We start from the raw sequence: 22,401 nt of genomic DNA, 5'->3' as shown, positions 1-22,401 counted from the left end.
GGGAAATGTTCATGGGGGTGGTCTTGGATCAAGAGGGAGTTTTGAGATGGAAACTCATTCTGGCTGGGGTAGTAAGTTGTATAAGACCCTGGAACATGGGTTTGAGGGCCACAGCTCAGTAGAGCAGGAGCAGAGACGAGACATGGGGTGGGGAGACATGGGAAAATGCCAAGTGCCAGTCTGGGGACCTGGGCTTCCTCCACAGGATGGTGGGTCTCAGAAGCCCTTGAAGCTGGGACATAATCGCTGTCCTAGGATTAGGAGGAGGAGATGAGGCATCACTGAAGTGCAAAATTGAAGGTTGGACCAAAACTCTCAGTAATCAAATAATACATTGACTTAGGGCAGCGGTTCTCAACCTGTGGGTCGCGACCCCGGCAGGGGTCGAACGACCAAAACACAGGGGTACGCAACCCACAGGTTGAGAACCGCTGACTTAGGGGGTGAACACACAATATGGTGTACAGAGATGTGTTGTAGAAACCTGTATAGTTATGTTAACCAGTGTCACCCTAATAATATTCAATAAAAAAATAAAAAAAATAGTATATCAATGCAATACTTTTAAAATTCATTTGAGAGAGAGAGAGAGAGGGAGAGAAAAGAGAGACATTGGTGCCACACTGGAGCCTGAAGAAAAAGGAGAAATGTCCACTCCTATATATGGTTGTGTGTGTGTGTTTTAAGATTTTGTTTATTAATTTTAGAGAGAGGGAGCGAGACTGCAGTCGCTTCACTCTACTTGTTCATCAATTTCTTCTTGGATGTGTCTTGACCGGGCAAAGCTGGGGTTTCAAACCAGCGACCTCAGCATTCCGGGTCGACGCTTTATCCACTGCACCACCACTGGTCAGGTGTTCTTTTTTTGGAATGGGTTTGTTTTGTTTTGCTTTGTTTTGTGTTTTAGGGAAAGAGAAAGAGAAGCATCAACTCTGTTCCACCTACTCATGCAATTGATTGCTTCTCATATGTGCCCTGACCTGGGCAAGGGCTCTGGCCACCCTGGGCTTGAACCTGTGACCTCCGCACTCCAGGCCAATGCTCTATCCACTGCGCTACTGGCCAAGGCTGGTTTTATGTGGTTTTTAAAATTTTTTATTTATTGATTTTAGCAAGAGAGGCAGGGAGAGAGAGAGAAAGAGAGGAACATTGATCTGTTCCTGCACGTTTCCTGATCGGGATCGAACTGGCAACCTCTGTGCTTCAGGACGATGCTCTTGCCGACCAAGCTATCCGGCATGGTTTATGTATTTTTAGTGGTTAATTTTCTCAAAATATTTCTATAAGCTTAAATATTTACTTATACCTAAAACAATTTATAATTTTATATTCCTGACTTTAATGGAAATAAGATCATCCGTGGTATTTTCCAAATCTGCTTCTGGAAAAGAACAATCATTAAAATATGTCATAAAGACATAGATATAGGGGCACACATATTTCCTGGGGGGCTGGCATGAGTGGGCATGGGGGAGGAGAGAAGTGCTGCTGGGGGGGTCTCTGCTGGGGGTCCCCTGTCGCCACTATGCTGTGGGGACAGGATCTGCAGGGAGTGGGGCAGGATCCAGATCTGTCTGTTGACAAGTGGATGTGACGCCCCCACCAAGCTGGGACTATAGAGGGACGTTGAAGGGACTGAGTTCTCCAGACCTGCGGCCACTGAAGGAGGTGTCAGAGGGCAGGTGGCTACTCTGAGTCAGGCAGAAGGCAGCGCATGGGCAGCATCTTCTATGTCCAGGTGTGTGTGTGGGGGGGAGGCTGGAGAGGGGACATCAGGGTGCCCAGACCTGAGCACGGGGTGGGGAGCACTAGCTGAGTCAGGGAGCCCAGGCCGCACATGGGCAGCCACGTGGGTGCTGTTCAGAGGCCTGAGGGGAGGCTGGGGCTTGGGCCGGTGGTTTAGGACCCGCACTGGGCGGGCATGGGCCTGACTGAGTGCGGCGGTGCATCAACAGAAAGTCCTCTGCCGCGTCGTGTCCTGGAGGGAAGTGGGCAGGGCAGAGTGGGGGCTGGGGATTAACAGGGAGAGGCAGGAGGAAGACAGGAAGTTTTGAGGAGCTGGAGGTGGTAGGTTAGAGAGGCAGGAAGCTGTCCGGGGAGGTAGCTAATGAGGCCTTCTACCTGGCCACGTTGTCTTAGAAGAAAGCTAACGAGCTCCCCAGCCTTCCTGGGCAAGGGCAGAAAGAAACCTAAACGCCGTGCAGGGGCCGGACCCCACCCTCCAGGGCGTCCTCTCCCGGGCATGGCTCTGACCCCAGAGTCTGGGGTTCAGGACCCATCATGGGTCCCATGGGCTGATGACGATGCCTGGTCTCAGGTGCCCTGTGCATGGCTGGCAAGCCTCCCCAGCCCCGATCACCGCGCCAGTGTAATTACACCCAAAGGAGCAGGAGCTGCGGGTGCCCAGTGAATGCCTGACTCACAGTCCATGGCAGAGGATCAGAGAGAGCTGGCCCAGACTTTACACCATGGCAACACCCTAGTCCCGGTGGCAGGGGACATGGACTGCAGGTACCTGCAGCCACCACTGTCCTGCCTGACCTGCACCCTCAAGGTGCCCCTGAGGGCCTTCCCGGCCTTCAGCTCTGGCTCTGGCGGGACTAACCTGGCCCAGCCACTGACCAGAGATTAGACAAGCCTGGCAGACGGTTAATGCCACTGACGTCAGGGCCCGATTGGGTGGCCGCTGGGGGCTTGAGCCCTCCCCACAGGCAATAGCTTGGCCCATGTGACCTGGGCTCATTAAGCCGCTCCAGTGGCCAGAGAAGCTGGGGGCCAGATCGCAGGGGAGAGAGGAAGGGCATGCCAAGCCTGTGGGGACAGGCCTCAGCCAAGAGGTCGCCAGCTCTGGGGACTCGGGCTGAGGAGCTGGAGAGGAGGGTCCCCTCTGTCTTCCCCTGGACTGTGCCCACTAAACCCCTGCTCGTGCTCAGGGAGAAATGTTCCAGACACCGGCCGGGGAAGAGTGTCGTCAGGAACTGTAGGCCTGGGTCCTCGACCCTGCGAGCTTGGAAGCAAGAGACACCCTGGCCTGTGAAGCCCAGAGACCCCCCAGCGTGACTGCAGGCCACGTGTGCTGCCCCTGCGCGCAGCCCTGCCCGTCTCAGTGCCGGGCCCACCCTCCCACCCAAGCGTCCCTGTGGCCGAGCTGTCTCCTCCGGCCAGAGTGCCCTCTCTCTGCCCCGCCCCGACAGCCACCCCTCTGCCCCTTGGCAGAGACAAGCCCACAGGTTGCTTCCCCTCGGGCTTTTCCTTCAGCCTGTCAGGAGCCCCCCTGTCCAGATAGGGGGTACAGAGAGCGCTTAGAGACACTGAGGCAGTTGAGGGCACAGCGGGGGCAGGAACAGCCCTGGGAGGTGGAGGAAGAGCTGGCTCTCCCCAGTGGCTCAGGCAGGGTTCTCAGCGGTGAGCTTCCATTCGGGAGTTGAAGGATGAGTAAGAGTTTGCTCAGGAGGTGGGTCAGGCTGGGGAACCAGGTGGGCAAAGGCATGGGGAAGTGAAGGCCAAGCAGTGAGCGGCCTGCCGAGTGCTGCAGAAGGTGGGGCAGCCCGCGGTGGGGGGGGGGCAGGGTGGGAGGCTGTCAGGGAAGCCAGCTGGGCATAGGCGGGCACCGGCCGGGAGTCTGGGCGTAAGGCGGGCACAGCCAGCAGTCTGGGCGTAAGGCAGGCACCGGCCGGGAGTCTGGGCGTAAGGCGGGCACCAGCCGGGAGTCTGGGCATAAGGCGGGCACGGCCAGCAGTCTGGGCGTAAGGCGGGCACCGGCCGGGAGTCTGGGCGTAAGGCAGGCACCGGCCGGGAGTCTGGGCGTAAGGCGGGCACGGCCAGCAGTCTGGGCATAAGGCGGGCACGGCCAGCAGTCTGGGCATAAGGCAGGCACCGGCCGGGAGTCTGGGCGTAAGGCGGGCACCGGCTGGGAGTCTGGGCGTAAGGCAGGCACCGGCCGGGAGTCTGGGCGTAAGGTGGGCACCGGCCGGGAGTCTGGGCGTAAGGTGGGCACCGGCCGGGAGTCTGGGCGTAAGGCGGGCACCAGCTGGGAGTCTGGGCGTAAGGCTGGCACCGGCCAGGAGTCTGAGGAGGACATGGACACAGATGCTGGGCTCTGGGGAGGACTGGGTTGGAGGCGAAGATGGGGTCTCACTGGCAGACAGGGTCTGAGCACTTGTGTGTGGATGTTGTGCCAGGGGAGGTAGCGGGCAGTGAGAGGAGGCTGTCTGGCTGGAGGCTGAGCGGATCCGACTAAAGAGGAGGAGAGCAAGGGACTTCTGGGATGCTGGAGGGAGGGTCCAGGTGACCCTGGGACCTAAGTTCTGCCTCACATCTCTGGCAATCTCTTGGGCCCGTGCCTTAGTTTCCGGAGATGGGGGAGTAAAGGCGGCGGCTGGGCTGAGGCTGAGATAAAGCGACAAGGCTCCCTGCCCCAGCCTCCACTCCAGGAGGCTGCCCTCAACACTGCAGCTGCCTGGATGGACCCTCACCTCTGGGCTCTGGGAGGAGGCGGCCAGCAGCTCGCAGAGCCCCATCTTGGCTGCCAGCTGTCCGGCCACCGCAGGCTGGGCTGGGAGATTCGGCAGGTGGCGGGAAAGGCCTCAGAGCTGTGTTTGCCCTGGCCGGGGCCCAGGACTAGCATCAACAAACAGACGGCCCCTCCCCCAGCCTGGCCGCAACTGGCTTGGCCCAGGGACCCCGAATCACGCTGCCTCCAGGCCTCCCACGGCAGCCCAGCCCAGCCAGGCCCTGCTCCCTCCACTCTGGATTGAGGATCTCAACACCCGCATGCTGGGTGACCTTGAAGCCAGACCTGGTCCCTCATAAACTGCCAATGGAAGCACCCAGCCCTTTGCAAATGGCTTCAGTGAACATCTAGGATGTCTGTAAGTGGGAGGTGGGGACAGCCTGAAACTCGAGTCAGCACTTCTCCTATCTGACTCTGTCCTGTGCGCAGTCCTCAAGCCCCTTCAGGAAGTGAGAGCCTTGGGGTCCCTTGTGACCAAGGTAAGCTCCGATCTGGGGTAATCCAGCCCCAGATAAGGAGGGAAAGTCTGCCCCTTCCAGTTTTCAGCCATCAGCGGGGCAGATGCTTGGGTGGCTTGAAGTCCTCAGGGATTGCATCATCCTAGTGCCTTTTTCTTCAGTCCTCCCAGGCCTCGGGCACTCCCAGCCAGAGCTGAGTCCCCTTCCCCTGGCTCACAGCGTCCCCTTCACCCACTCCCCGCAGGCTGTGGAAAAGACAGAGCCATTTCCTGTGACACGTAGAGAAACTGAGGTCTGCTAAGGCTTGACTGTGGTGATGTGAGTTAGTAGGAAGAGATTCCAGGGTTCTGACGCCCAACCTAGGGCAGCGGAGGGGTTACACCTGTCCTCCGGGGGCATTCCCCCCAGCAGCGGGGAGGGGGGCAGGACATGACACAGACATCCAGCTTAGCTAGGAACAGCAGAGGCCATGAGATTAATCGGATCAGAGCCAGTGGCTGAGAAGCAAGGGACACAGCTGTCCTGGGAATTCCCCCAGTAACTCCCCAAGATCAAGGCCTTCCCTAGCTCCCTGCTGCCTGGGCCTGGGGGCCTCAACACCCACCACCCACCTCTGGGCACCAAAGGTTTGGATGTAAAACAGGTAGGGGTGGTTGGGGGCCCCCAGATGAGAATAGGGCTACCCCAAAGCCCCTTGCCCCAGGGCACCAAGTCCCAGACCTCATTCCCACGGACAGTCTGACAGATATCTCCTACTTCTTTGAAATAAAGAAATGGGAGTCCTGGCCAGGTAGCTCAGTTGGTTAGAGCATGCCCACAGCCAATGCTGCTGGTTTCATCCCTGGTCCGGGCACATACAAGAATCAACCAATGAGTGCATAAATAAGTGGAACAACAAACCGATGTTTCTCTCTCCCTCTCTTCTTCTCTCTCCCTCTAAAATAAATGAATAAAGTAATTAATTAATTAAAAAAAAAAAAGAATGGGGGACATGGCCAGGGAGAACATAGGCAAGGCTCAGCTTAAGCCAAGCCCGGCTGCCTCCTGTCCTCACTGCCCCTTCCTTCCCCATCTGTTCCAGCCTCAATTACTTCTGAATATCCAGGATGAAGACAGAATCATGTGCCAGCCCCCTCCTGGCCCCTATCCCTCCTCTGCTCGGGAGGGGTGAGGCAGGCAGAAAGACATGCCTGAGCCACGTCTGGAAGTCAGCCTTCAAGCATCCCTAACTGAGGTGAAGCATTGCCCTTTTTCCACTCTGCTTGGCTGAAGAGCCCCTTCTGGCTCAGAGATGTGAGGGCAGAGCCCTCAGGGGTTAAGGGGGGCACGCCGAGGGACTCTGCTGTGGTCTGAAACATTCCCCCCACAACACTCCACTGAGCCCTCCCGGAGCGGCTGCTCTGTACCTAGGGGCTCCTTAGCGCTCCGGCTGGGCTGCCCTTCGGCTTGGCGGCCAGGGCCCGGGCCTCTTCCCAGGCCAGCCCCTCCTCCCGCGGGCCGCGGGGGATTGGCGGGCGGGGGGCGGGCCGGGGGCGGGGCCGGGCGCCCTTCATCCCCCGCCGCTGGGCTCTGCTGGCAGCAGAGAGGACAGCGCCAGCCGGAGCAGAGCACCGCGCGTCCCCACCCGTGAAGCCAGGTACCGACCCTCAGCCCAGGGGGGCACGGGGAGGGCCGAGCCCTACTGTCCTCCCTCTGGTCCGTAACCCGGCTTTGGGCAGCTCCCCTCGCCCGTCTTGCCTCCGGCAGGCGCCCCAGCCTACACGGACTAGAGCCCCAGCGCTCGGGACGCAGGTCTGGGGACCCGCGGTTAGACTCAGTTCCGAGCTTGAGCAGGTGTCCCAGGAGAGGCACCTCGTCGCCTCCGACGGGCCGGGGCCCGAGCTGGACAGCAGGAGGTCGGCGGCACCCTTTGGGCTGCCCGAGGCACTGTGGGGACAGGCTGAAGAGGGCCGCCGAGGGGGCCCCAGAGGACCCGGGATCAGGCCCTGAAGCACTGCCCCGACGGACGCCTGGCAGGCACATCGGCCCGGCTGGCGTGCGGAGAGTCCGAGTATATTTATCCGGGCTGCGCTGGGCAGGGGTTTGAGGGCAGACCGGGCCAGGCTGCCTGAGGGGCCGCGGGGCACGTGTTGGTCTCAGAGTCCGAGCCACTTGCAGACGGTTCAGCGGGCACAGCGGGCACTGCGGGCACGGGGCGCGTGTGGCTCTCAAGTCTGAGGGCAAGGATCAATGTGCAATCCTCTCCGCCGGGTGCCCGGGCCGGGCTGTGAGAGATGGCACCGCGCTCCCTCCGAGGGAGAGGACCTGGACCCGTTTGCAGGGGCCCGCCCCGCCCATTGGCCTCTACTATTGGCCACAGCGAATGCGTGCGTTTGTTTACACCCGGGGAGGGGGAGGCCAGGGGCGGGGCCTATGGGGATCCGCCCCCCCCTTACAGAGACCTGAGACCTGAGCCCAGGTTTGGACTCTAGAGCACGTCTGAGGACGACTAAGGCAGAGGTCCTTGCACCATTGGGGACGCTTCGACCCAAGTCCATTCTTCCATCAGCCTGCTAGTCCTGTCCTTCCTTCCATGCCTTCCTTGGGCCACTGTGCTGTCCCTGGAAAAGGTCTCTGAACCCTGGACCCCTTCCTCTTCCGTACAGTCTGGCATGGGGGCTCAGTTCCTTCTGGAAAGGAGGCAGATTTCTCAGAGATACTCAGTCTGGAGCATAAAAAGCAATCCAGGGCCAGTTCCATTTTAAGAAAGGAAGGTTCTGCACAATCATGGAAAGCTTCCTGTAGGAAGCATTTAGGTGGGGGTGATCAGAGGTGGTTGAGGCCAGGCCTGACTCATCCTCCAAGACAACTGGAATGACTGAGAGCAGGAACGAGAATTTCTGACTCCTTGGCATTGGGGGTAGGGGGTTATATCACTGGGGGATATGGGGATACATGTCTCAGAACTTTATTCTGCCTGGGCCCATAGAGCCCGTGTTCTCACTGGCTTCCCATGCCACCCCTTTGCCCATGTGCCCAACTAAATTTGGGGTTTCTATTACACATGAAGAAGAAAATGCATTGGGGAGATGGGTAACTGGCAGTGTCTGCCACAATTGGCTACCATTTATTGAGTTCCTGATTGGTTCTTTTGGCCCAAAGCAGAAAAGCCCTCAGTCCAGGACTCCTGATGGCCAGCCCATGGGAGTTGGTTGCTCCTGTCCTGGTCCCTGCTGCCCTAGCAAGTAGCCTCAGAGTCCGGGCAAATGAAGAAACTGGGGGGGAACTAGGGCAGTCTAGGTGGTTCATGGTCTCTGAGTGAGGTCAGGGAAGGCTTTCGAGCTGAATTGAATGTACCCTGAAAGTCTGGGCTGGTTATGGGGACAGGGAAACATGTTTGGGTAGTTTGGAGGAAAGCTGAGGTATGCATGTAGCCTCTGCTGTATGGGATAGGCGTCCTGCAGGACAGTGTTCTTTCTAGTGTAGGCATGGCAGGGCCAGGGCCACTTGGAGCCAGTGAGATTGGCTTGCCTGGGGGCTTGCCAAAGACCTTGAACCCATTCCGTTCATTTAACAACATTTACTGAGTACATACTATGTGTCCTGTGCACACTCAGTCTGGTGGGTTTAGGGATGGCCTTTGCCTCTGGGTAAGAAGACAAATGCTGGGAGGGTGGGGTGCTTTAGAGGACCATGCAGGGCTTCTGGGACCAAAGGGAAGGACCAGCTGCTGGGGCAGGAGGGGCTTTCCGGCCAGCAGCTTGGGGTGGCTTGGTTTTGAATTTCCGCTCTGCGGGCCACGTCCTGTCCACAGCTTCTCAGCTGGCACGTCTACACACGTGCATGGCCCTTGGGGACGGGGTCACTCCAACCGACCCATAGATTTTCTCACTGTGTGGGTAGACACGCTACCGCTGCTATGCTAGGGGGTCCTTTCCAGCTGGGCCTGGCCTTGTGGCCCTACGGGGCTTGGTCCCACCCTCTGGAGGTTCCTGCACCTGGCTAATGGGGGGCATAACCTGCCCTTGTGGGCACCTGGCAATGCTGTGGCAGCCTTTATGTGGGGTCCTCCAGGGCTCTGCCTGATCACCCCTGTAGTGCCCACGGGGTCTGCTGCCCCCTCACCGGGACATGCTCTCCCCTTCCTGTCCCTTCGCACCCTGTCCCTTGTTGTCTCTTGCTGTCTCGTCCCTGTCTCTTTCTCCATCTGGCTATCTCTGACTGGTTGGCCATCTCTGGCTGGCCATCTCTCAACCCCTGTCTGAATGTCTGTCTGCCGATCGTGTGTACTTCTCTGTTTGTCTTCCTCTCTATCCATGCCCGTTTCCCTGACCCCTTGAGCCTCTCTGGCTGGATCAGTATGCATGGACACATGTGTCGTCGGGGTTTTCTCTCCTTCTCTCTCTTCCCTCCCTCTGCCCCTCTCTGCTTCTTCTTGACATGGGATGGAGCCTCTTCTCCAAGCTGACCTTGCCTTTAGCCCCCCCATCGGGGTCTCCGATGAGTCCTGAGCTGCCCCAGGCCCCCTGCTCCAGCTTTCTTTGGGGCCAGAAGTCCGGCTGTCCAAATATTTGGCCGCCTCCAGGGGATTCCGGGTCAGCAGGGAGGAGGATGGGATGGCTGGCTCGGGGTCTCCCCTGCTCCTGGGGGGCCGCAGGCATGTGATGTCCTGTCCTTTGCCTCAGCTGGGCCTCAGGTTGCACGTCCCTCTCAGCAGGCTGGCAAAGGGGGGAGGGGGCCACTCCTGGCTCTGGTCCCATCTTGAGCCCAAGAGGTTCCAGCTGCAGCCTTCCCTGGGTTCAGCCTGAATAAGGAGGGTCCAAGACTGGATGGGAGGGGAGGCCTAGGTGTCTGGGCCTCGGCCCAGCTCTAAGCATCGGTTGGGTGTCTGTAAAACGTACCCTGTCACAGGAAAGTCCACCTTCCGGCCCCACCTTCCGGATGGCCAGACACAGAAGCACAGAGCCCAGACACCAGAGCCAGGGAGCCAGGGGATGAGGGATTGGTGCGGCAATACAGCCATGTTCTGGGCCGTCTGCCTTTCCCTACGTGCGCCCTTCCTGCATGCCAGCAGCAGGGCGTTGGTCGAGCACTAGCCCCTCACCCAGTGTTGTTGACAGTGAGGGGGCAGAGGACAGAGGACTGGGCCTACTAGGGGCACAATCTGGAGTTTGGGAAATGCAGGGGTGTGTTTTAGTCCCCTCCCCTGTTCTGAACACCCTCCTACATACCCTGTTACTAGAGCCCTAACCTCAGCAATCAGTTTCCCACCAATCCTTGTGGCTGTGCCTTGAAAACATAGAATTCAGATGTGTCCGTTGAATTCAGTCTCCCTATTGACTGATAGCTTGTCTTAGGAGGGTGTTTGCCCCGTGAAGCCTGGAGAAGCAGGTGGGCAGAGGGGTGCCAGGCTGTCTCAGCGGAGGAGGAGAGTAGTAAGGATGGGGGAGCTGAAACTAGGGGATCCCTCATCCGTGAGCCCCAAGGGATAGTAACCACATGGACTCTCGAGCCTGGCCAGCTGCCTGTCCTCTGAGACCTATGCTGAGGTGAGGACTGCCCCGCCACAAGAGGCCTGGGAACCACGGCAGCTAGCCCTGTGGTGTCCGGGCCTCCACCAAGGTTTGTGGCCACAGGACTGAGGGAGGACAGTGTGGATGCCTCCCTTAGCCAGCTCCCCACTGTAGACCCGCTTTCGTCTCTGGGCACTGAGGAGGCAAGCACTGGTGTGCTTCCCACAGCAGCTGACACACGCAGGGGCCCCACCGCGGCTTGGATTTCGGGGCCTTGAAATCTTTAATTAGCCAAACTCAACACCTGCTGAGGTGTGCCTGACGAATTAGCACCCTGTGACGCCCGCGTGGGCGAGTGTTACCTGCCACACAGTCCTTGTGGCTCCTGTTCCTGTCTGGCCCTTATCTCCCAGCAGAGCAAACAGGCCCCGGACAGTGGCCTGGGCCATCGATTTACTGCCTGAGCCCACGCTGCACCCATGACAGATGCCATTCTGATGACCCACCCAAGGTCACAGTGATCTCCCCACCCCGGAGTTGGACTCTTAAGAGCCCCTGGCCGGCTCTGAGGGCAGAGGCCTCAGGGAGGCTCCTCACTCTGTCCCCAGCTTTGTCCAAACCTCTCAGGACCCCTGGAGGGCAGACGGACACTGAGGTCTAGAGTGGGGAATATTCTGCCCACGGTCACATAGCGAAGCAGTGCCGGGTCACCTCAGACTCAGAGTGTCCTCTCTGGGCTTTCCCCACAGTGGGTAAGGGTCTGCTGGCAGCATTCCTTAGGCAGGGATGATTGCCTGAGTCTGCCCTGACTCACTGATAGAAAAGTCTGGAAGGTGGCAGGCCCGAGGTGAGGGATGTGAGTGTCCAAACTGGTCTGCCAGGCCTGACCTGTGGTGGCGCAGTGGATAAAGCGTCGACCTGGAACACTGAGGTCACCGGTTCAAAACCCTGGGAGTTGATGCTTCCTGCTCCTCCCTCCCCCTTCTCTCTCTCTCTCTCTCTCTCTCTCCTCTCTAAAAAGTAATAAAATAAAAAAAATTAAATTAAATTAAAAAAAAACTGGCCTGACCTGTGGTGGCGCAGTGGATAAAGCGTCAACCTGGAAATGCTGAGGTCGCCGGTTCGAAACCCTGGGCTTGCCTGGTCAAGGCACATATGGGAGTTGATGCTTCCAGCTCCTCCCCACCTTCTCTCTCTGTCTCTCTCTTCTCTCTCTCTCCCTCTCTCTCTCTCTCTCTCCCTTTCTCTCTCCTCCCTAAAATGAATAAAATTAAAAAACAAAAAAAAACAAAAAACTGGTCTGCCAGCCTCAGGAAATGGCTTGGAGGTGGGGGCCCACGTGCCAGAACCCCCCTCGCTCCTCAGCCCTAACCCTGCACTGGCACGGAATACAGAGTCCTTGGCCTGGCCTTCGACGCTTTGTCAGGCGTGTTTATGGCCACAGCCCATGAGGGTTCTATTTTACCCTCGCAGCCTGCCTCGTACCATACCTCAGGGCCTTTACCCATGCTGTGTACTCTGCTTAAATCACTCTTACCTATTTCCATGCTTTGGGACTCCCACTGGAACTTCAAAACTGACTCCATCACCTTCAGGAAGCTTTCCTTGATGCCTCATTCTCCCCTCTTTTGAGTCCTAGCGCTGTGTGGCTCGCTCAGTTGCCGCAGGAGTCATTGGGTGAGGGATGTGTTTGGGGGCTCTGTCTCTGCCAGACTGAAAGCCAGTCGAGGACAGGTGTCCTGTGTCCTCTCTGGGGTCCAGGCTAGCCTGAGAACCAGCAGTGACCGGTCGGAGCAAATAGGTCCTGAAAGCCTAAGTTCAGGTCCTGCTGGGGAACGGGGAGCCAGGACGTCAGGCACCTTGTCCGTGACCGCGCCATGGGCCGCGGTCTCCCTGGAGGCAGTGCCTGGCTGCGAGGGAGGGATATTATGGCAGAAAAGGGTGCTTTGTCTCCGCTGCCGACTGAGCACGCTCTGAGGGCCTGTCCCAGCCTGCCCGAGGCGGGAGGCCTGGCCTGGGCAACCCCAGCGGAGAGCCAGGGGCACTCTGGAGCGGCTCGGCCCGGGTGCTGACACCTCCACACCCAGCTGGGGTGCTTGGAGGGACCCGGATGGTGAGGACTGGGACAGAGGCATGAAAACAGGCTGGCCGCAGGGACTCTGGTCCCGGGGAAGAGGGCACCAGAAGAGATCCTCACAGCTCACGGTCCTGAGTGGGCAGGGCTGGAGGAGAGAAGGGCTCAGACAGCAGCCGAAAGGAAGGAGAAGCAGGTTGAGGGGGACCAAGGGTGCCAGGCAGGGTCTCCTAGACCAACATGCCAGGGATCTGAACTCTGGCCCGGAGCAGAGGGAGGTGGTCTTCTGGTCAGTTCTGTGTGGCTACTGCCTCCAGGACACTGGGGCCTGAGGCTTGAAGCTTGAGCCTAACCTCCCCGGCTCACCCAGGGTCCCGAGTGCTAAGTTTGAGGACCCTGGTGCTCCAGGGTCAAGAGAAGACCTGAAAAAATGTTAAGAAGAGCAGACCTGAGGCCATCCAGATGTGGAGTGGGGGTAGAGGATTCAGGGCAGGATTCATGGCGGAGGATCCGGGGCAGGATTCATGGCAGAGGATCCGGGGCAGGATTCATGGCAGAGGATCCGGGGCAGGATTCATGGCAGAGGATCCGGGGCAGGATTCATGGCAGAGGATCCGGGGCAGGATTCATGGCAGAGGATCCGGGGCAGGATTCATGGCAGAGGATCCGGGGCAGGATTCATGGCAGAGGATCCGGGGCAGGATTCATGGCAGAGGATCCGGGGCAGGATTCATGGTACAGGATCCGGGGCAGGATTCATGGCAGAGGATCCGGGGCAGGATTCATGGCAGAGGATCCGGGGCAGGATTCATGGCAGAGGATCCGGGGCAGGATTCATGGCAGAGGATCCGGGGCAGGATTCATGGCAGAGGATCCGGGGCAGGATTCATGGTAGAGGATCCGGGGCAGGATTCATGGTAGAGGATCCGGGGCAGGATTCATGGTAGAGGATCCGGGGCAGGATTCATGGTAGAGGATCCGGGGCAGGATTCATGGCAGAGGATCCGGGGCAGGATTCATGGTAGAGGATCCGGGGCAGGATTCATGGTAGAGGATCCAGGGCAGGATTCAGGGCAGGATTCATAGTAGAGGATCCGGGGCAGAGGATTTGGGGCAGGATTCATGGTAGAGGATTCGGGGCAGGATTCGTGGCGGAGGATCCGGGGCAGGATTCATGGTAGAGGATCCAGGGCAGGATTCATGGTAGAGGATCCGGGGCAGGATTCACCCAGCAGAGGGGGTGCTATGGCGTCAAGATGAGGCTCTGGCTGACCCGCTTGGCAGTGCTGTCCCCTCCCTGTTCACCACTCTGACCTCTGCTCTCCTGCTGGCTTGACTGGCCTTCTGAATGTCCCTGTAGATCCTGGGGCCACCAGACCCAGGTACCTTCCGGGCATAGGGTGGGTGGCTCCCAGCCCCAGAGACAGGAGAGGGGCCAGTGAATGGTCTGGGCAGGGAGCAAGGCCAGGGGGAGAGAGCAGGAGGGCTGGCTCCAACGAGACCCAGCGGAGCCGCCCCTAAGAGCAGGTAAAAGGCACTGAGCAAGTGGTCCAGGCCCCTCTGCAGCTGGCCAGGGCCCGGAGCTCCTGGCCCCGGGCCCCAGGAAATGGCAAGTGTGCCCAAAGACTCCTGGAGGATGGGCACCTAAGAGTGGACGGCTCCCTAGCAGGGCAGAGAGGCTGGAAGGGAAACTTGGCCCTCGAGCCAGCGCTGTGTGGAGAGTCAGGCCTGTGCGGCCCAAAGAACTGGGCCCTGGGGCGCCCGTTCCCGGGAAGGCTTCCTGAGGCCCCTCTGCAGCCAGGCGGGCAGGGCCCAGGTGTCCAGCCACCCAGCACGGCCTCAGGCCTCCTGGCTCCGGGGGTGGGGTGGGGGGCTCTGCGCCTGCCATCCCCAGCGCCAGCTCTCAGCCCACAGAGGGCCCTTTGTTCTGGCTGCCAACAGTGCCCGCCGGGCAGCTGGGAAGAGGGCCCACAGCCCTCACCCTGTCCCGAGGCCTCCAGCCGTCAGGCTGTGCCATTCTAGGTTGGCTAGGAGGTCCCTGGAACACAGGGCTGGCACAGGGAACTGTCTCCCAGTATTAATCTCGGGGAGGGGAGGCAGTCCGGGGCCCACCCCCAGAGTGGCCTTGGGTCCCGGCACCCCTGGGCTCTGAACTTAGGTCATCCAGCTAACCCTCACGTCACAGATAGGGAAACCGAGGCCTCAAGGGTTTGCCTGCGCTAGTATGTGTGTGTGTGAGAGAGTGTCGGGTTGGGGGGGTGGCTCTAAACTGGCTGAGATGCCCCTCAGAGAACTCAGGTATTTAAGCTCGATTCCCCAAAAGGTGGGTCCCAGGGAGGCTGCAGGCAGACCAGTCTGTGCGTGGATGTCCTGAGCGCCCCCCTGGGAAGTGAGCTGTGGCCGAGCCCTCCTGTGGGAGGCTGGGCTGTGGGCCCCAGGAGCGGGGACAATCTGAGGGCCGTCACTCTGCAGACCGCCACGTGAGGAGCTGTCAGAGCTAGGCCCCTGCGGTGCTCCCCGAGCCATGGAGGCGCCTCTGCAGACGGAGATGGTGGAGCTGGTGCCCAACGGCAAACACTCGGAAGGACTACGCCCGGTCACCCCCACGACAGGCAACGCGAGGTGAGCGGAGGAGGGACCCGGTCACGGCTCACGCAGGGCAGGGTGCAGGGCCAGGGGCTGGAGCTGAGCTGCCTAGCGTGGCCTGTGCCTGCAGGGTCGAGGACCCCCAACGAAGCTGTGTTGAGGGTGAGGACTTCCTACAGAAAAGCCCCAGCAAGGAGCCACACTTCACCGATGTGAGCCGGAGCAGCGGAGGGGGCCTCGGGCGCCATGGGGGGTAGGGGGGCAACAAGGAGGTGCTTGAGGGCAGCGACGGGAGGTGAGGGACAGGGAGGGGACGCTGAGATGCCCTCCGTGCCTGCTGACCGCCCACCCCTCCTCACCCGCACTGGTGCCGGCAGTTTGAGGGGAAGACTTCGTTTGGGATGTCGGTGTTCAACCTGAGCAACGCCATCATGGGCAGCGGCATCCTGGGGCTGGCCTTCGCCATGGCCAACACGGGCATCATCCTTTTCCTGTGAGTGTGGTCTGCAACCCCTCTACAGACAGAAGCCCTAAACAGGCCTTCGTCCCTGACCTCCCAGAACCCACCAGTTTCCTGTCTCGAGGCGCGGTTGGCAGTGGGTGGGCACTTATGCTCAGCCCAAACCATGGCTAAAAAACGAGCCGCTGCCAGACAAATATACTTCACTTCCCAGGAAACCCACTGAGATGACAGCACAGGGCCAGCCTGACAGGCCTCGCTGTCCTTCTATGTTTGCCCGTGATGGGTGAGCCCCCGTGGCCAGGCCTGTGTGGGCACACGTGTCCTTTTCTGAGAGCTCCGCCCCACAGCCAAGTGGGAAACGTGTTTGTTCTGAGAACGGAAGGAGAGGTGGGCTTGGAGGGCCTCTTCTGGCGCATGGTTCATCTGGGTCAAGCCGGCTGGTGCTCCCCACCCTTGAGGCCTGCGGGGTGTGCACCCACACCTGCCGGGGGTCCAAACCTCCGGTCACAGAGCCCGCACACGCAGGCCCCCCGGAGCTCACCACCCCCTGCCAGCCAGGGGAGCCCACGGCCTCTTCTCCGCATCTCCCTCAGGTTCCTGTTGACGGCCGTGGCCCTGCTGTCCGGTTACTCCATCCACCTGCTGCTCAAGTCCTCCGGGATCGTGGGTGAGCCTCAGAGCAGCCTGCAGCCAGGGAGGGCGGTGGGGAGGAGCGCCCCTCACCGTCCTGGTGCCCTGTGCCGCAGGGATCCGTGCCTACGAGCAGCTGGGCTACCGTGCCTTTGGGACCCCGGGGAAGCTGGCGGCAGCCCTGGCCATCACGCTGCAGAACATCGGAGGTGCGCGGGGGACAGACGCGGCCGGCAGGGGACAGACGCGGCCGGCAGTGGGTGGCGGGCAGTCCGGAGGCTGGCTGGTGTGGCTGACCGCGGCGCCTGCCTGCCCTCTCCTCCCAGCCATGTCCAGCTACCTGTACATCATCAAGTCCGAGCTGCCCCTTGTCATACAGACCTTCCTGAACCTGGAGGAGCAAACTTCGTGAGCCCCAGGGTGGGGCGGGGGTGGCGGAGGGTGGGCGGCCCTGGACTACTCTCCGTATCCACCCCTGACCCGGGGGCCGGCTTGGGAGAGAGGAGACAGACCTTACAAGTGGCTGATGGAGGGACAGAGAGCTGCCAGCGGAGATAACATTCAGCCCCCCACCCCCTGTGGATGAAGCACCTAGAGGAACCCCCGGGAGGGCCATGTGGGCCGGGGGGGGGGGGGCACGGTGGCTGAGCAGGGAGACAGAACCTCGGGTTTAGCTCTAAGCGCCTGCTATTCCTGACTGTGGCTTGGAGAAATTAAGCCCATAGTGTCCCAGTTGCCCATCATTAGTGTGCCAGCACTGATGGCACCGACCACGGTGGTGAGGGGGCAGAGAAGAGCTCAGGTCCTGCCCTTGGCAACACAGCCCAGGAGAGCAGACGTGCTGTGAGGCTGAGAGAGGGCTCTGGGGGGGGGAACAGCCAGAAAGCCCCTCCCGGGAGGGCTTTTTCCAAGGAATTGGCCTTTGGCCTTGCCCTGGAAGGATGGTCCCAGTCCTTATCCCTGCATGCCCTGCAGCCCCCTGTCCATTTGGGGCGGGGCGGGGGGCTGGCAGGACGATGCAGGCTGCAGATTTCAGAAGGGACCACAGAGGTAGAGGTCCCTGGCAAGTCCCTGAAACCTCCATGCCCCACCCCCCAGAGCCAGGATTTTTTCACCCCTCCCACCTCCCTGGTGCCCTGAGGGCAAAACGGCAGAAACTCTGGACCGATTCCAAGCACCCTTGCCTCACACAGCAGAGTGCCGGGCGGGCATACGCCCGTTTTGCAGTTGGGGACAGGAAGGCTCAGCGCTGTGGACCAGTACTCTCTGGAGGCCGCTCAGTGGCGCCACTGGTGACCCCGACTGGGGGTGGAGGCAGGTGGCAGCCCGAGGCGGCACGGGCTCTGACCTCGGCTCCCACTCCTATACTACAGGGACTGGTACATGAATGGGAACTACCTGGTGATTCTGGTCTCCATCACCATCATTCTGCCCCTGGCCCTGATGCGGCAGCTCGGTGAGTGTGGCAGGGCCAGGCCCTTGGAAGGGGGTGTTGGAAGGCTGTACCAGAGGGGGTCCCCGTCTCACACACCCCTCCCCAACTCTGCAGGCTACCTGGGTTACTCCAGCGGCTTCTCCCTCAGCTGCATGGTATTCTTCCTAATTGCAGTGAGTCACCCTCCATGCTGGTCGAGGGAGGGGCGGGTCTCCGAGGAGAGTCCTAAGTCAGCAGGCAGCTCCTCCATTCTTTTTCTTTTTTTTTTTTTTTAACAGGGACAGAGAGAGAGTCAGAGAGAGGGATAGACAGGGACAGACAGGAACGGAGAGATGAGAAGCATCAATCATCAGTTTTTCGTTGCGACACCTTAGTTGTTCATTGATTGCTTTCTCATATGTGCCTCGACCGTGGGGCTACAGCAGACCGAGTAACCCCTTGCTCAAGCCAGCGACCTTGGGTCCAAGCTGGTGAGCTTTGATGAGCCCACGCTCAAGCTGGCGACCTCGGGGTCTCAAACCTGGGTCCTTCCGCATCCCAGTCCGACACTCTATCCACTGCGCCACCGCCTGGTCAGGCTCCTCCATCCCTAATCTAGCCTTAGCTATAGAGTGACTTCCCTGGCAGCATGGCCTGGCCCTGATACTCTCACCCCCTCCCCTCCCCAGGTCATCTACAAAAAGTTCCATGTGCCCTGCCCCCTGCCCTCCAACTCCGTCAATGTCACAGGCAATTTCAGTTCCGAGGAGCTCATCAAGGAGGGGGCACAGCTCCTGGAGGAGACTGACGCCCCAGCCTTCTGCACCCCAAACTACTTCACACTCAACATACAGGTCCTGACAGGCCCAGGGTGGGGGCAGGGGCCCGGGGAGGGGGGGCTGCCCTGACACATCCCCCTGTCCCCCCAGACAGCATACACCATCCCCATCATGGCCTTTGCCTTCGTCTGCCACCCCGAGGTGCTCCCCATCTACACTGAGCTCAAGGAGTAGGTGCCGTGGCTGGGAGGGGGCGGGGCTGCCTGAACGGCTGGGAGGAGGGAGAGCGGATGAGATGCCACCTGGTGAGGGTGTGATGCCAGGGAGACCCCCCCAGGGCACATGGGGGTCTCCCAGTGTGGCCCTCCTCTGCCCCCCCCAGCCCCTCCAAGAGGAAGATGCAACACATCTCCAACCTGTCCATCGCTGTCATGTACGTCATGTACTTCCTGGCCGCCCTCTTCGGCTACCTCACCTTCTACGGTACGGCCCGCGTGACTGCGGGGCAGGGCAGAGGCCAGGCCCCACAGGGTCGTGGTGGACCCGGTCTCAGAGCACAGCCCTCTGCCTAGGCTACTTGCTGACCAACACCCCTGCCTGCCACAGATGGGGTGGAGTCGGAGTTGCTGCACACCTACAGCAAGGTGGACCCTTTCGACGTGCTGATCCTGTGTGTGCGTGTGGCTGTGCTGACGGCAGTCACACTCACAGTGCCAATCGTCCTGTTTCCGGTGAGCCTGTGTGGGCAGGTGGTTGGGTGGCTGGGCCAGTGGGGGTGGGACCGGTGGAGCTGACAGGCTGTGACTCCCCGCCCCCCAGGTGCGCCGCGCCATCCAGCAGATGCTGTTCCAGAACCAGGAGTTCAGCTGGCTGCGACATAGCCTCATCGCCATCGGCCTGCTCACCTGTATCAACCTGCTGGTCATCTTCGCCCCCAACATCCTGGGCATCTTCGGGATCATCGGTGAGGCTCTGGCCCTGCTGGGCACTGCACCGGAGACTTTCTCTTCTGCAAGCCCTAGCAGATTCCCAAGCTCACACCCCACATTTAAGTGACGGCTGCTGGCCATGTGTACAGCATGGCCTCGCTTCTGAGATTTTTCCCTGAAGGTTATTCTAATCCCTCTTGAAGGCTTGGAACCCCTGAGTCAGTTCCTCTCATGGGGCACGGCTTAGAGCCAAGGAGTCAGGGCCTCCGCGAGGGAGGGTCTTGTCCCCATTTTGCATATGGGAACACTGTTGTTCAGAGTGACTGAGAGTAGCAGAGCCGTACAGTTGGTAAGTGAGGAGCCTTGATTCAGCCCCAAGGTCATGGGGCTACAAGATGTGTACTCTGTCCACTGTCCCAAACAAGCTGGGGCTCTGAGCTGGAAGGTCAGCAACTCCAGGACATCTCTGGGGTAACCCAACTCAGAGACTGACGACTCCCTAACCCAATTCTGCAGGGACCGACACACAGACCTGGACTGAGTATCACGGATGTTATAGACAGGACTCCTGGGTATAGATGTCCAAAATTCAGCTCAAAGTGAATCAATCGGAGCTTTGGCCGGGTGGCTCCGTTGGTTAGAGAGCATCATCCTGATACTCCAAGGTTGCGGTGTGATCCCCGGTCAGGGCACATACAAGAATGGACCAGTGAAGGCATCAATGAGTGGAACAACAAATTGATGTCTCTCTCTCTTTTTCCCCCCTCTTTCTAAAATCAATAAATGCATTTTAAAAGTTAAAAAAATAGTAAAAAAAAAAAGGAATGTATTGGCTCAAATAATAGAAAAGCCTTCAGGAATAGCTATGTCCAAGAGCCCAACATCCTCAAGTCTCTGTCCATATCTTCGTAGCTCTGTTCGCTGACAGACCCTTCTGATACCAGCGGCATCAGCCTCTCACCTCGGTGGTCAAAGGCCAAAGCGAGGGGCTGGTGGGCTCTCCAGAACCCCTTCCCCAACAAGGAATGTTTAATCTCATTAGGTTCACCCCCACCCCTGAACCTTAACCAATAAATGCCCATGAGCCCTTTGTGGCCATGCCTTTTTTGTTTTTGTTTTTTGTGACAGAGACAGAGATAGGGATGATAAGGACAAACAGGAAGGGAGAGAGATGAGAAGCATCAATTCTTTGCTGTTCATTGATTGCTTTCTCATATGTGCCTTGACGGGGGGAGGGGGCTTCAGCAGACCGAGTGACTCCTTGCTTGAGCCAGTGACCTTGGGCTCAAGCTGGTGAGCTTTGCTCAAACCAGATGAGCCCGCGCTCAAGCTGGCGACCTCAGGGTCTCGAACCTGGGTCCTCCATGTCCCAGTCCAACACTCTCTCTACGCGCCACCGCCTGGTCAGGCCACGCCTTGTTTTTCACAGGTGCCACATCTGCGCCGTGCCTCATCTTCATCTTCCCTGCCATCTTCTACTTCCGCATTGTGCCCACGGAGAAGGAGCCTGCGAGATCCACCCCCAAAATCCTGGTGCGAGGGGCCCGGAGGGCGGCGGGCCGGTGTGAAGCGGAGGGGAGCACCCTGACCTTCGCCCTGACCCTGACCTCTGACCCCGACAGGCTCTCTGTTTTGCTGGGCTTGGCCTCTTGCTGATGACCATGAGCCTGAGCTTCATCGTCATCGACTGGGCCTCAGGGACCCGCCGGCACGGAGGAAGCCACTAGGACAGCCGTCCTGTTCTGTCTGCTCGTCCTAGTGCCCCCGCCTAGACTCTTGGGCCCTGCGTGCAGCCAGTGGCCAGTCCGGAGGAAGAGAAAGACGTGGCTAACCCAATGGCATTTGGCCCTGCCCCACCTCCTCTCTGTGGAAGGTTCTTTTCAAGAGCCAGGACCAAGGCCCTTGGGCCCCTCTCCTTGCTGGGCTCCTGGGCAGCAGGGCCTTGCTGAGCTGGGAGCAGGGTGGGGCTGTTCCCCTGCCGCCCTCCTATGGCCTCAGATCTCAGCCGGGCTGTCTCCTCCTCGCACAGAGGAGCACCCTGAGCTCACACAGCCTGTGGGGCTTCTAGAGCTGGGGCCCAGGCCAGCAGCCACCCCCGACCTTGCTGCTGGCCGTGGTGTCCCACCTGAGGCCCCATCTCTCTCAGCCTTCTTGCCAGCCCCCCTCCTGTCCGCTGAGACCTTCGCAGGCTCAGGTCCTCGGGTGCTCTTGTCCCATCCCCTTCAGCAGGAGCGGACCCCCCACCCTAGGCCTGGAGCCAGCAGGTTCTTTTGAGGGTGGTGCTGGGGGGATACCCCAAGGGGCCCTTGCCATGGCCCTCACCGGTCCTGGGGAGGCTGGGCCTCCCTCACCACGAGCCTGGGCCGTAGCTCACATTCCATAGCTGGGAGACGAGAGGCTGGGGCCCAGCTGACGACCCAGGGACCAGCCTGCCACAGGGGTGGAGAGGCTGGCTGGGAGCCCCCTTTTATAAATATTATACATAAGACAAGCTGTGTTTCCTGTTGTTGATCGCCGTGGCCCCTGGGTACCTGGAAAGTGGAGATGGTGACAGAGGCCCCTTCTGCCTCTTCCCCTGGGCTGAGGGTGAGGACAGGGCGAGGCCCACCCCCAGCTTCCCAAACCAGCCGGTGGCGTGCTCAGACCCTGCGCTGGGCCCGGGCCAGGCGCCGCACAGACCTGCTTTCTCACGGGGTGAGGTGGGAGGACTTAATGAGGCCCCAGGAAATGGGACAGAAAGAGGCCTCCGGAAGGAGGCAACGTGAGGCGCATCCCCAGCAGCCTCGGAGAGGGTCTGAGCGGGGGGCAGCTGCGGCGGCCCTGCAGAGGGGCCCCTGTGCAGCCCTCTGTCCAGGCCTCGAGTCTGGAAACAAGTCCAGGGACTCTGTGCCCCGTGTCAGGCGGTGAACCACCATGAATAAAGGTGGGCTCGTGAGTCCCCTTGTGTGGCGTCGCGTTTTGAGTAGGGAAGTCCAAGGCCGGGCAGGGGCTGCAAGGACGCAGGGCAGCCCAGGCGCCCTGGCTCTGGGTGGGGCTGGGAAGCTGCCCACTGCCTGGGGCAGG

General features: G+C 59.9%; 1 protein-coding gene across 2 annotated transcripts; it reads left to right on the top strand.

Moving 5' to 3' along the window:
- The first annotated feature begins 4,690 nt into the window (after nucleotides 1-4,690).
- Nucleotides 4,691-21,829, top strand: SLC38A3 (solute carrier family 38 member 3). 2 transcript variants are annotated; one of them, XM_066350435.1, is made up of 17 exons: nucleotides 4,691-4,871; nucleotides 6,053-6,205; nucleotides 15,010-15,159; nucleotides 15,254-15,335; nucleotides 15,501-15,616; nucleotides 16,180-16,253; nucleotides 16,333-16,425; nucleotides 16,543-16,624; nucleotides 17,590-17,672; nucleotides 17,766-17,824; nucleotides 18,320-18,484; nucleotides 18,560-18,639; nucleotides 18,792-18,892; nucleotides 19,016-19,140; nucleotides 19,229-19,373; nucleotides 20,768-20,871; nucleotides 20,961-21,829. In XM_066350435.1, the coding sequence occupies exons 3-17, from the start codon at nucleotides 15,062-15,064 to the stop codon at nucleotides 21,063-21,065; spliced, it is 1,512 nt and encodes a 503-aa protein (XP_066206532.1). In that variant the 5' UTR covers nucleotides 4,691-4,871; nucleotides 6,053-6,205; nucleotides 15,010-15,061; the 3' UTR covers nucleotides 21,066-21,829. The 2 variants fall into 2 exon arrangements, with proteins under 2 accessions (XP_066206532.1, XP_066206531.1); XM_066350434.1 differs by lacking the exons at nucleotides 4,691-4,871; nucleotides 6,053-6,205 and adding an exon at nucleotides 6,522-6,607.
- Nucleotides 21,830-22,401: the final 572 nt, after the last annotated feature.

Source organism: Saccopteryx leptura, chromosome 10 (genome assembly GCF_036850995.1).
Source record: "Saccopteryx leptura isolate mSacLep1 chromosome 10, mSacLep1_pri_phased_curated, whole genome shotgun sequence".
NCBI lineage: Eukaryota > Metazoa > Chordata > Mammalia > Chiroptera > Emballonuridae > Saccopteryx > Saccopteryx leptura.
The sequence above is the reverse complement of the archived record's forward strand: the minus strand, read 5'-3'. Positions and strand labels throughout refer to the sequence as shown.

Coding starts and splice junctions, on each gene's coding strand:
- SLC38A3 (XM_066350435.1), top strand. CDS start 15,062: ATGGAGGCGCCTCTGCAGACGGAGATGGTGGAGCTGGTGCCCAACGGC. Junction 15,336..15,500: donor AGGAGCCACACTTCACCGAT/GTGAGCCGGAGC, acceptor TGGTGCCGGCAG/TTTGAGGGGAAGACTTCGTT. Junction 16,426..16,542: donor CACGCTGCAGAACATCGGAG/GTGCGCGGGGGA, acceptor CTCTCCTCCCAG/CCATGTCCAGCTACCTGTAC.